Source organism: Eucalyptus grandis, chromosome 5 (assembly GCF_016545825.1).
Source record: "Eucalyptus grandis isolate ANBG69807.140 chromosome 5, ASM1654582v1, whole genome shotgun sequence".
In the NCBI taxonomy this organism is placed as follows: Eukaryota; Viridiplantae; Streptophyta; class Magnoliopsida; order Myrtales; family Myrtaceae; genus Eucalyptus; species Eucalyptus grandis.
In genome coordinates this window covers 11,501,220-11,513,878 of record NC_052616.1, presented here as the reverse complement: position 1 = coordinate 11,513,878, position 12,659 = coordinate 11,501,220, and the positions used below count along the sequence as shown (strand labels likewise).

General features: G+C 40.6%; 1 protein-coding gene across 1 annotated transcript; it reads right to left on the bottom strand.

Moving 5' to 3' along the window:
* Nucleotides 1-4,386: 4,386 nt before the first annotated feature.
* LOC104446199 (alcohol acyl transferase 1 allele RGb) lies at nucleotides 4,387-5,996 on the bottom strand. The gene is made up of 2 exons (XM_039313317.1): nucleotides 5,535-5,996; nucleotides 4,387-5,316 (listed from the first exon to the last, which is right to left on the bottom strand). The coding sequence occupies exons 1-2, from the start codon at nucleotides 5,994-5,996 to the stop codon at nucleotides 4,387-4,389; spliced, it is 1,392 nt and encodes a 463-aa protein (XP_039169251.1).
* Nucleotides 5,997-12,659: the final 6,663 nt, after the last annotated feature.

Genomic DNA, 12,659 nt, shown 5'->3' with positions numbered 1-12,659 from the left:
ATGCACAATAATTAATATCACGTAAAACAGATTTTTATTTGGCAAAATATGATAAAATCTGAGAGTATAAAATCAAACCAAATAAATTCATTTGTCTTTAAGCATGATATAAAAAATGATCACACGTATCAAATTAAATCTCGAATCACAAATCACACAATTCTTTCTTCAATAAAGCAAATAAAAAAATTATGATCATTATAAAATCTGAATCAATCAATGATATATCGAATTTCAAGCATAATGAGAATTATGTGCCCAAAAACATTCCTTACCAACTTCTTCTTTTCCTTTATTTCCTCATCGGATTCTGAGTCTGTGCCTGAGTCAGACTCAGATTCTGAATGTGCCATTAAGCATAAATTTCCTTGCTCATCATCTTCTTTTATTGTTCTTTTCCGGCCATTCTGCTTGTATTTTCTTCTTCCACTGAATTTGCTTCCTTTTCTACTCAACTTTTTGAATTTCTCAATCATAAAAGCAAGTTCTTCGTCAGTCCATGTCATTTTCTGAGTCTGTTTCATCAAAAACAGCATTAGATATTAAAGCAATGGACTTCTTACCTTCGGGATCTTCATCGTTGAGTTGCTCCACTTCATAGGATTGAAGAGTGCCGATCAATTCATCAACGGTGAGTGGCATAATCTTTTGAGTCTCCCGGATTGAGGTCTTGACATGATTCCAATCTTTTGAGAGACCTCGCAAGAGTTTGTTGACCTTCATTGGAGAAGAAATTGGCTGACCTTGATATGCTAAACCATTTACAATTTCTGTAAAACGGTTGAACATATCTCCAATTGACTCTCCTTGCTTCATCTTGAAAGATTCATATTTGCCGAGAAGAAAGTTTACTTTTGTCTCTCTTACACGATCGGTCCCTTCATATGTAACATGAAGTTTATCCCAAACTTCTTTTGCTGTTTCACATGAAGAGATTCTGTTATATTCAGCAGGAGACAAAGCGCAATATAAAGAATAAATTGCTTTCGCATTAAGCGCTTCTCTTTTGGACATCTCCATCCGAGACATAGGAGCGATGGGGTTGATTCCTCTTTCCACAACATCCCATTGTAAGAGATCTCTGGATCTTAGGAATGCTTTCATTTTGTTCTTCCACACGTCGTATTCCTTTCCATCAAAATATGGTGGCCTTGTGTTGCTTTGCCCTTCCATAAATCCTGGTGCCAACATACTAGCCATAAAGAATCTTTAACTCAAAAGTAAAAACACTTTTATAAACTGAGCACTTGGCTCTGATACCAATTGAGAGTGCTAGTATGAACAAAATAAATGAGTTAGGGAAGAGAATAAGAACAAAAGATTTATAGTGGTTCGGCTTAATCCAAGCCTACGTCCACTCTCCCACGCTAACAGCCTTCTTGGCTGGATTCCACTATGCAATCAACAAGAGATTACAACTTCGAGTGCAAACACTTAGTAGTAGATCACACTATCTCACTAAGTCACTCTTTTTGGTATTTCTCTCACGATTACAAACGTTTAAGCTCTCAAGAGACAAGTATATGATCGAAAGTCGCTCAGACTTTGGAATTATAAATTCTACGCTCTATCTCTTACTTGCTCATCGGTCCCTCATCTCCTTAAATACTCCTCCACTTCCAAACTACCCGTTGGACAGCATCCCGGAGAATCGTCTTCCAATATACCCATTGGACAGCTCGTATCTAGAAGATTTGGTAGCCGTTGAGTGACAAAGGTAAAATCCCAAATTGATTCCGATCGCCCATACAAACGAAATCTTGGTTTCCATAAGTAAAGCTTCTTCGTATAGAAAGATATTGTCTTCAACATCCAATTGTCAATCAATTAGATTGAATCAATCAAATCAATCTTGATGTGGAATCCAAACCGGATCACTAGCCGTTGTATGATTGGGCTTGAGTTACGATTCATTGAATCTGGATGTAAAGTCCGAGTCGTAGACTTTACAATATGAGTCTCGTAGACTTTACAATGCTGGTCCGAACATATCTGGCTTCGAATGCATTTAGCTTTAAGGTCTCGTACCCGGTTCAGCTTTAGCATAGAGTCTCATCTTCTCCGGTTCAGCATTCACGTTCGATCCGGAATTTGTCGAGTGAGCGGACTTCGATGTAGAACAGTAGACTTTGACACTAAAGTCCGGCGTCTTCGACTTTGAGTCTTGAGTCCGCGGTCTTCGGACTTTGACACGAAGTCCGGAAATCTTCGAATATATTTTGGACATGTGTTACGTTCGGTCTTACGGTCGTCTTCGACTTTGATAATATCCTCTACATGTTCTAACATCTGCATGGTCTATTACTCAACCATCAAACATGTTAGTAGCCTTTGATTTATTTTGTCATCTTCAAAACATCATAAGGGATTTCCCTAACAGAATTGACATACAAGATTTATCCTCATTCGCCCTTAAACTAGGATTACATCTAGCTAAAAATATCTCTATAATTAGAGGAAAAAGTACCAAAAAAAAATTAAACCTATTACATTTGTATCAATTGAATTCTAAATATTTCAATTGAATTAATTCAGTTCTAAACATTTTCATATTAGTGCTATTTCACTCCATCCGGCCAAATTTGGTTGTCTAGTGGTCAGACGCTAATGTGACAATTTTTTTGATAATTTCATTTTTATCTTTTAAATTTTTTCCTTTTCATTTCTCTCTTCTTCCTCCTTGAACTTTCCTTGCAATGGCCAGCTTGGGTGATGGCTACAAAGCCCTCGCCTAGGGCCGCAAGTGGGCAGCTTCACCTAGATCTGAGCAAGGCTAGCCTAGCCCTAGCCTTGCTGCGGGCAAAGGTGGCCTTGCCTGCGGTTGGCGAGGCCATGGCGGCCTTCACCCAGGCCCTAGTGGTGAACTAGAATTACTTCTCTAAAATAACATTCAACTAATGGATGCACCAACAAATGACTCACCACGTGCCACAACTTGCCGGAAGAAGAACGTCTGCACTACGATTCTAAAATGTAGCGTGAAACTTAACAAATCACCCAAACGGTCGGAAGACCAAGATTCTTTGGTCATCAATCATATGCATTCCAAAAGTGTGAGATATGTGCTTCAAACCTTCCACTCCATTTAGGTATTTACTTTTCTTTCCATCTTTCAATTGCGTTCTAATCTAGTCTCGGAACAAATCAGGACAATTCCGGGATAAAGCAGTTGATGTATTCAAAATTACTTTTTAACTTTCTCTTAATTTTAAAGCTTCCAGAATGCCCAGATTATAAGGAAATACAAAGGCAGCACTAGTGAGTAAATGGCGACAAAATACGACTCCACCCAAAACAGGCCAGACAGTCCCACGAGTAAGCTAAGATGAATGAGGTTGGGATAGGGATAGAGCTCTCACAAGCTCCGCTAACGACCGAAGTACGGAGGTCGAGCCACATCTTTTCCGAATTCAAAGCGCTCAGTTTAGGCAGCAGCTAAAAGGAACTCATCTTTTCTTCATCAGAGATCAAAGTAGCTTAAAAATCAAAATTTTAGCGGTAGAACGCAACTCCAAAACAATTCCACAGAGAGAGAGAGAGAGAGAGAGAGAGTACCGGCGAGAATGGTACCTTGGCATTTGAAGGCGATGCACTTCATGATGCCATGCTTCAAGTACTCCTCGATCACTTCAGGGAAATCTCCCTGCAGTGGATCTGCTCATTCGAAAAAACACACACACACCCCGCATCATCATACCTCCTGCTACTGGACAAGAAGGCCCGGGGGACCAGAGAGTAGAACAGCGCACGGCGAGCTAACGTGTCAGCTTTTGGCCATTGGCCGGCATTCACGTCAATGCCGGTTTGCCAAAATTGGCCGGATTGACTTAATTAATACCAATGCAAAACATTTTAGATCTGAATTGGTTCAATTGAAATATTTAGAATTAAATCGGTACCAATGCAATATATTTAGAACTGTTTTGGTATCTTTCTCATAATTAACACATCCCACATCTCTGTTACAACTATAAATTTATAAGAGAAAGAAATTATATAAAAGTGACAAGAAAAACCTAGGAGCCAAAAAAAGCTCTAAGCCATGTGAGCCCAAACTATAAAAACCCTTTGGCGGACTAAGGGCGTTGCCCTTTACAATCCCTATCGAGACGCCCGAGTCTCCGCCTATTCACTTGGAACGGAACCTCCACACTTCTGGTCATGAGGAGTATTAACCACACCCCCAATAATTAGTTGCAGCCGGCGATCTGGGGGTGGACAATAATTTCTTTCAACATCGTTAAGTCGCACTCCTAAAGTCAACGACAGTTACTTCAAATTCCATGACTAAGAGGTAGATTCCATAGGGATATATTTCATTAAATAAAAAGAGCATCGTTACATGTGACTGGGAGACCTCAGAGAATGTATGGTTTAATAATCCTCCTAGAGTTTTGATCTAATCGTAGTCGAATCCCCACCACAATGATCGTCAGCCGCCGTCCCTTCGTCAATCATTTTCGCCAACGCTTCTTGAAATCTTTGCATAGCTCTCTCCGGCAACATCATCGGCACCACAATCCCCTCCTCTCCCTTTCTTGTTTTGTACTTCACGTAAATGCTCATCCAAGGAAAAGCACTGGCGACACTGCCGTGCACCGGCGTCCCCCACCCGAAATCAGCCTCTTCGAACCCAACCTTGGTCGTGTTACTAACCACGTAGTTCCGAACAGTCGTGTGCTTCAGCCCTCCCTTGATTACTGATGCATCGATAGAGGACCTTACGTATTCTTGGCCCACCATCTCCTTCGCTTTCTTCACTAGCTCGACGGCATACCCTAGTGGACTAGTACAGAGATGGCCCGCCTTTGAGAGTACCATTGCGATCACCGAAGTGCTCCCATAATAACCACGAGGCACGCCGAGGCCTGGCGCATTGATCACGCATGAGAGGCGGACTACTTCGTCCGGCTTGATCTCAAGTGCAATCGTGCGGCACTTCCAAAGGCATGCCGTGAGTAACTCGTAGGTGGAGGATCTCGAGACTAGATGGTGAGGGAGGCGTTTCTTGATCGATGTCACTTCCCGCGGGCCGAAAAAGAACGATCTGTGGGCCATGTTCTTGGGGTCCGACATTATGGCCGCACTTCCGGTGTCGATGACAATGTCCTCGAACTCATGGTGTGTGCATGTCACTCGCGGCGGGTCTCGCGCGTTGAGGATCTCTCTCTGCCAAACGGGTAGCCGTGACGGCACATGGGCACCTCGGGCGAGTTCCGCAGCTGCCTCTAGGAACTGTTTAAGTCCGAAGGAATCGCTGATTGTGTGATTGAGTCGGATTCCGAGAATGAAGCCCCCACATCTCAAGCGAGTCACCTACCAGAAAGAAGGAACTCGTAAGAAAACCTGGAAGGTAAAGGTTGAATAATCGGAGTAAAGAGGGCACGTCTGTACAGAAGAATTTTATACTTGATCTCTTGAAATTCTACCGATTTACAAAATCTGGACGCGATACGCTTATTAATAGCGTTACGCCTTATCCAAGTTGCATGCTGCAACATGACTGAATGTTGGACATGTCACACGATACTTACTTGGACCGACAACAGAGGGCACCCAATGATGTCGCCCGACCCGGCCACATCGCACAACACCTCGTCTAAGAAGCCACATGGCGGCTGCATGGAGTCGCTGAGCTCCTCGAGGCTGACGTCGGCATCAGCCTCCACAAACAGAATCCCTTCGCCCGTACAGTCCACCAGGAGCTTATGGTCTGGCCCTTCCCGGATCCGCCCGGCCAACGGGTAATAGTACACGAGCGCCTTCGCGAGCGCTCCCTTGACGACTCTCACCGGGTCTTCTCGGCCTTCCATTGAGGGGCTGTTTGGGTAGAAGAGAAGTAAAGGAAGCAGAATACGAAACCACTCCTGGCCCTCCAGGTCCGAGAGGGGTTTGAGCTCGCGTGGTGTCGCTCCTGCCGGGAAGATCAGCTCCGGCTCATGGCGTTTCACGGCCAGTAGTCCCAGAGAAGATGGAGAAGGTGGTGGTGAAGCCATTTTTGTGATGGCAGGTTGGAGACGGGAGGGAACAAGGAATTGCTTAGGGTTTATATGGGGGGAAACAAGGGGAGACGTTGGGACTTGGCTTTCAAGAACGTCCGCGGGGAATATAAAAACATAGTCAACAAGGAATTGTTTAGAGTATGCACATGATTGGTAACCCATGTACATTGATTTTAGGGTTTTTTGAAGATGGACTGTGAAAGGGACATGTTGCACAACTCATATCGAAGACTAGGCTCTACATTTTCTATTTTTCGTTCTTCCTATCTTCTTGTAAGATATAAAGTTGTTTTTTTGACCTTTTGGATTGAACTCTTGTACTGGTTGTTGAAGTTAAGGAAATCCTTTTCTTTCCTTTTGTTGACACCTAAATTTTACAATTTTATTTAAGACTTAATCGTGTATAAAATTAGGAATTAGCCACTAAAAAAAAACGACAAAACAAAAGAAAATACGAAAAAAAAAATTAAAATTAATTAATAAAAAAAAAAAAAAAAGGAAAACGAGAGAGGCCATTCTCTCTTTCTTTTTCCCCCATGCGCAGGCCCTTGTGCGGCCCATCTTCTTTTCTCCCTCGCGTGGCCCACGCGCGGCCCATCTTCCTCTTCTTTCTCCTCGGCTCGGCTCGTGCCCAGCTTTCTTCCCCGCTCCTGCTGGTCTTCGCTGAAAATACCTGCAAGAGCAGAAAAAACAGAGTAGCAGAAGTTGCAGCAGCACAGCGAGAGCAAGAAGATCGAGGTCCGGCGTGATCCGCGGGTCGGGGAGTAGGCCGATCGACAGGCTGTCGAGTCAAGAACCAGACACACCGACCGTTGATCTAAAAGAGCTCGGTAAAAAAAAAAAAAAAGAGAGGAGGGGGGCAGGACAGAAAACACGGGCTGGAGCGAGAGAAAAGAGAGGGGGGAGAACTCCACAAGGGGAGGAAGGAATAGAACGGAGAGGGAGCTTGAGAGAGAGAGAGGAGAGACAGAGAGCACCGGAGAGATTCGGAGGAGGTGAAGAGACCATAAAAACAGCTGAAGGAGAGAGTTTTAGAGCGAGCAGCCCTCCGACAGTCCGGCCACGCTTGACTCGCAGCCGCACTTTTGAGCCCGCGGCTCCCGTTCCCCGCGCCAACTCTCCGGTAGGTCACGTTTCTTTCCTTTTTTTTTCGATTTTTCGTGGGACGAGCCATTTTTTCCGAGGGTCTCGGCTTGGAGGCGTGCGAGGAGACCGGACGTGGTCCGATCTATCGAGCTCGCCCTCCATTCGTCGTCCCCGAGCCGAGTAGGGACGCCCAGCTGAACCCCTTTTTTATGCCTGGGTCTTGCCCTGTTCTCTCATACTTTTGCGGGAGCTACTGAGCCAGGGCTTGCATTTCGGGTTCACTTATGCCACCCTTCGTTAGTGTTAAGCATTCCCTGCTGATTCATGTTGAGCTTTGACCCGGTTTCGAGTCTTGTTCTTGTCCGGGACTCCGATCGTTTGACGCCCACCACTTGTTTGACAAAATGTTTGCGTCAAGGCCGTACGTATTTTCTTCCGATTTTAAGCCACTCGAACGTGTTAGCTATGCAATACGCTTGTCGGTGAACTCTCTCTTTAACCTCAAAATATGTTTTGTGTCACCGCGGTTCAACATGCAAGTCCCGTTCGGTGGCGCCTCTGTGTTGTTTTATGCTGTGCATTGTTCTCATAGAATGTGGATACTGGCGAGGAAGTGAACCAGTCATCTTGGCGAACGCTGATTTCTCACGTTTGCTTGGATGAGCTTTTACTAATACGCTCCATTTTATGTTACTCGCTTCGTTGCTGAGTCATGATTGGGGATGGGCGGTGCTCAAATGACGTGTGAGTGTTAGTGGTGAAAATTTTCACTTAATGCCCATCCATTAACAGACTTTTTGCGTTGTTGACTTAAGTTTTGATTTTGAAAATTGGAGAGTTCGTGTTCTGGGCAGGATAAGGAGAGTCGAGTGAGCAGTGGGGATGGGCCATGCTTGGAAGAGGGCTTAAAGAGAGGAAAATAGGAAATTGGCTTGGGTCTAAGCTTTGTAAATTAAATACGGGCAGAACATTGTCGGATTTAGAAGCGCACTACCTGCGTTTTCGGCAAAAGGAGCTGGTCTGATTCCATTTGCTTCCCTGGGCCGGGCCTTCTTTTTGTTTTGTTTTGTTTTGTTGTTTTTTGTAGGGCTGTTGGCTGGGCTCATTTGACGAGCCCACTCTTGTTGCCGGCTAGGCTCATTTGGTGAGCCCATTCTCGAACCGGACCCGACCCGGTCCGGCCCCAAAAATATTATTATTTTATTATTAAAAAAATTAAAAATAAAACAAATTAAAAAATTTAATTTTAAAAAAAAAAAATTAAAAATCTCGAAAATCCAAAAATGATGGAGTTTGATTAGGACTTGCCGTGTATTGCCATTTTAGCGTAATTAGACCTTTATGTGCTCGTATATTAATTATGTTGTATGTTTAATTTGTGTATTTAATTATGTTTGATTGCATGTGTTTAATCTTATTGCAATTAGGATCTTGGTAGTTATGATTATTACTTTAATGATTGCGCGCCTGCATGATCACCTCACATGTTAGTGGATAAGTATAAAATCAATCCAAACTGCTGTCAAAAATCATTTTGTTAAAATGAACAAGATTAGATATCGAAATGGCACTAATTGGTTAATTAGTGTAATCAAGTCCCCGAACCTAAATTCTCTAGTTGCGTAGGAAGTGAGACACGCTCCCATGCCTCACTTGGTTTCTAGCCGACCCCAATAGGCTAGTGGCGACTTCTTTTGTGCAAAATTCTAAAACATATCCCAACGTCACGCGGGGTATGGGCTGGGGAGAGCCCGCGCCTAATCATGGGCCTTAGGCCTGTTCTTTAGGCAATACCCTTAAACTTGTTCCCTCCCCCCGAGGGTAGGTCGCGACACCTTTTGGTTTTGTCGGTTTTGAATTTTAACATATTTCTTGTGTCTTATGTGATTACGATTTTGCTTTCATCCTTTGTTATTTGTGCTTTAATTGGTGCATCAAATTAGTGTTATTCCACAACAAACCGGTATCAAAGCGAAGGAATTTTGGTTTTTTGCTCGAGATGGCATCTATCAAGTATGAAGTGGCACCTTTTGATGGCCAAGATAATTTTGGGTTATAAAGAATCAAAATGAAGGCGCTGTTGCGTCAGGAAGTTTCGGTTAGAGTTTTGGACAGAAATTACCCAACTTTTTAATGATTGCTGCAATTGAGGAGGTATTCTTCATTGTGGTGATTTAACACATTCTCATCTCTCTCTCTTATCAGTGAGCTAAATGAGTAATGGAAATGATGTCCCCGATTGTCATTAAAACCACCAAAGATAAAGTGGCTCGTAGCAAATCGCATCTTGTGAGAGATTGGAGAGAGTAGAGACGCCATCATTAGTGGTGGTGGTGCAAGAAGGGGCGGACGACGGCAACGAAATGGCTACACTAGGCTTGTGGGAGGCCAGATAGAGAGAAAAGCGAACAGATTGAGATGTTCTAATTACACAAGTGTCACTTATTCCCATGATCACGATTTTGTTTTAATCCTTTGAGGTCTATTGATCCTGGGAAATGTGTCATGGTCCTGGCATGGTGCTGCCATCATTCGAAAGCTCAGTTCATTTGAGAATGTCAAACCTAAAAATCACAAGTTGCAGGCCCATATGTGCACGACAAGATAGATATATATGCATCCATAAAGAGTTTGACCTTTTATCTTGATTGTTATTCTCTTCTACATCTGAACTCGACGAACGAGGTGGTATGAGTTACCTCAAAGCCGATACCAATTACCACATTTTCATTTGTGTCTAATAAAAATATGAAAATAAACATTTATTGCATAATCAAACGTTGCTTTCAATAAATCAAAAACAAGTTAAATGATTATATTCTTTTTAATAAATGGAAACAAAAAAAAGAGTACCCAAACCAACAACACAAACACCTGTTAAATCATCATTTCCACATTCGGTTTCAAATTCATAAGCAAGTATGCAGATTACTAATGATATTAATTAATTAATGCTATTTGAATAGAATGGGACCACCAAATTCTCCACCCATTTTTTTTTGGAAAAAGGAGAGTTACGATGAATGGTGATAAATTTTGAATTGAAATAACATGTAAGGTAATTTAGGCCCTGTTTGGTTCAGCATTTGGAATGCTCATTTGGGCTCTAAAGTCCCTTGGCCAAATGCAAAGCTTGTTTGGTTCGTTTTTTGCGTGACTTTGGCGAGATGCAATTGCATCTCCAAGTGGCTCTAAGGGCCTTTAGCCCAATGCAGCTCTTGAGGTTCTTTGGCAAGTTGCATTTTCTAATGCAACTTCTGGTATTGTTTATCTCTTCGGTGGAGAAGCCAATCGTCACCCGAATAAAAATAAAAATAAAAATAAATATATTTATATAAAAATAAATATGTTTATATTTTTATATAAAAATATATTTTATATAAATATATAAACATATCTATTTTTTATATTTTATGTTTATATTTTTATATTTTTTATATAAAAATATGTTTATATAAAAAACATAAACATTTTTTATTCAGTGGTTCGCCGCCGATTCGGCGGTCCGGTATAAATATATAAACATATATTTTATGTTTATTTTTATATAAAAATATAAACATATCTATTTTTTTATATTTTATGTTTAATAAATATATATATTTATAAAAAATATAATATATATTTATATAAAATATATATTTATATATACTTATATAAAATATATATTTATAAATATATAGATATAAACATATCCATTTTTTATATAAATATATTTTATGTTTAATATATATATATATATATTTATAAATATAAACATATCTATTTTTTTCTCCGATTGCTTTTATATAAATATATATTTATATAAACATATCTATTTTTTATATATATTTTATGTTTAAAAATATAAACATATTTTGTTTTTTTAATTTAATAAAAGTTAATTACAAATGTAAATTTTACCAAATGGTATTTTGACCAAAAGTTATTTCTCAATGCAAATTTTACCAAACAACATTTGCATTTCGAAAACTCCTTTACCCAAAGGTATTTGCATTTCTGCAAATGCATTCCCCAAAAGCCGAACCAAACGGGCCCTTAGCAATCCCTTTAAATTGCATTTGGAAGATTGGAAAGTGAATTAACATAAAACTTATTTCAATTTATGATTGACGATAACTCTCCACGGAATATCTCCAATTTTATTTGATCTAACCTAGATAACTCTTGAGAAAATATCTCCATTTTTTTTTGGATGTAACCCAAATAAAGTAGTCACATTGAGAAAAATTCTTAGGTGATTGGGATGCACATAAGCCCAATGCATCTGAGTCTTTAATGTCGGTGAGTTTCATTTCATGAGATCCAAAGGCCGGGATACGTTGAGCTCCCGTGCAATTGGCACGCACAAAAATGCCTCTAGAGTTAGACGGGGACAATGCTAATACTTTTCATAAAATAAAAAGAAAAGAACTTTGCAAATAGGTAAAAAATTCCCGACATTAATCGTTTGCCGACAAACCAAAGTGATATCACCCATCAATGAGGTCGCTCTCTCTCTCTCTCTCTCTCTCTCTCTCTCTCTCTAACGGTTTCACGATCCATCCGACAAATGAAATCCTCGAGTTCGTAATGACTGTTTCTCATTTGCAAATTTTCACAACTCTTTCTTAGGAACACGAATGTATGAAGAGAAAAAATAAAAAATAAAAAACAAACCAGAATTTTTACGTGAAAAACCCTTCCCAAAATCAAGAAGGGAAAAATCATGGTGCCGCATTAGGTAATCTTTTTCTCTCTAATGGTTTCATGATCCATCCGAGAAATGAAATCCTCAAGTTCGTAATGATTGTTTGTCATTGCAAATTTTCAAACTCTTTGTTAGGAACACGAATGTATGAAGAAAAAAAATAAAAAATAAAAAACAAGCAAAAAATTTTACGTGAAAAACCCTTCCCAAAATTAGGAAGGGAAAAATTATGGTGCCGCATTAGGTAATCTCTCCACCATCAATATCAATGTTATAAGTTTCAACGTTACAATTGTAAAAGATATTGCCCTTATATATAATAGGAGGTTAGGGCATACATAATTATGATGAAATATACATGTTTGCCATTAGTATTAGTAAAACTCCATTATTTGCTTTAACATAACAGGATGAGTGAGGTGATCTACTAGGAAGTGCCTACCCACAACAAGCTATTTCTGCGCTTGAATATCATTTTTCTCTATCAAACTCCACAACTCCATCACTCTTATATAAAATGTCGTAACACCCAAGAGCCTTAAAGTCTCTTATCTAAAGATGAGATTTACTCCTTTCTTTATCAGATTGTTACAGAGAGATTGAGATCCTTTTTCATCCAAGAAACAATCCTCGATAGGATCACTTGCATTGGACCATGATATTGACAGCATGCACGATCAACGGATCACATGCATTGGACCTACCGCACCGGGTGCAGACAATAATAATGTCTTTTCCAACGTTTCTGTTGCACTCCTCAAGTTCACGAGTGGCTTATTGGTTGGTCGAGTCCCCATCACAAGGGAAACTAGTCGCGTGATGGGAGAACAAACCTTCTTCATCACTCACCGCACTCGAACTCAAGAGAATGCATGCATCCT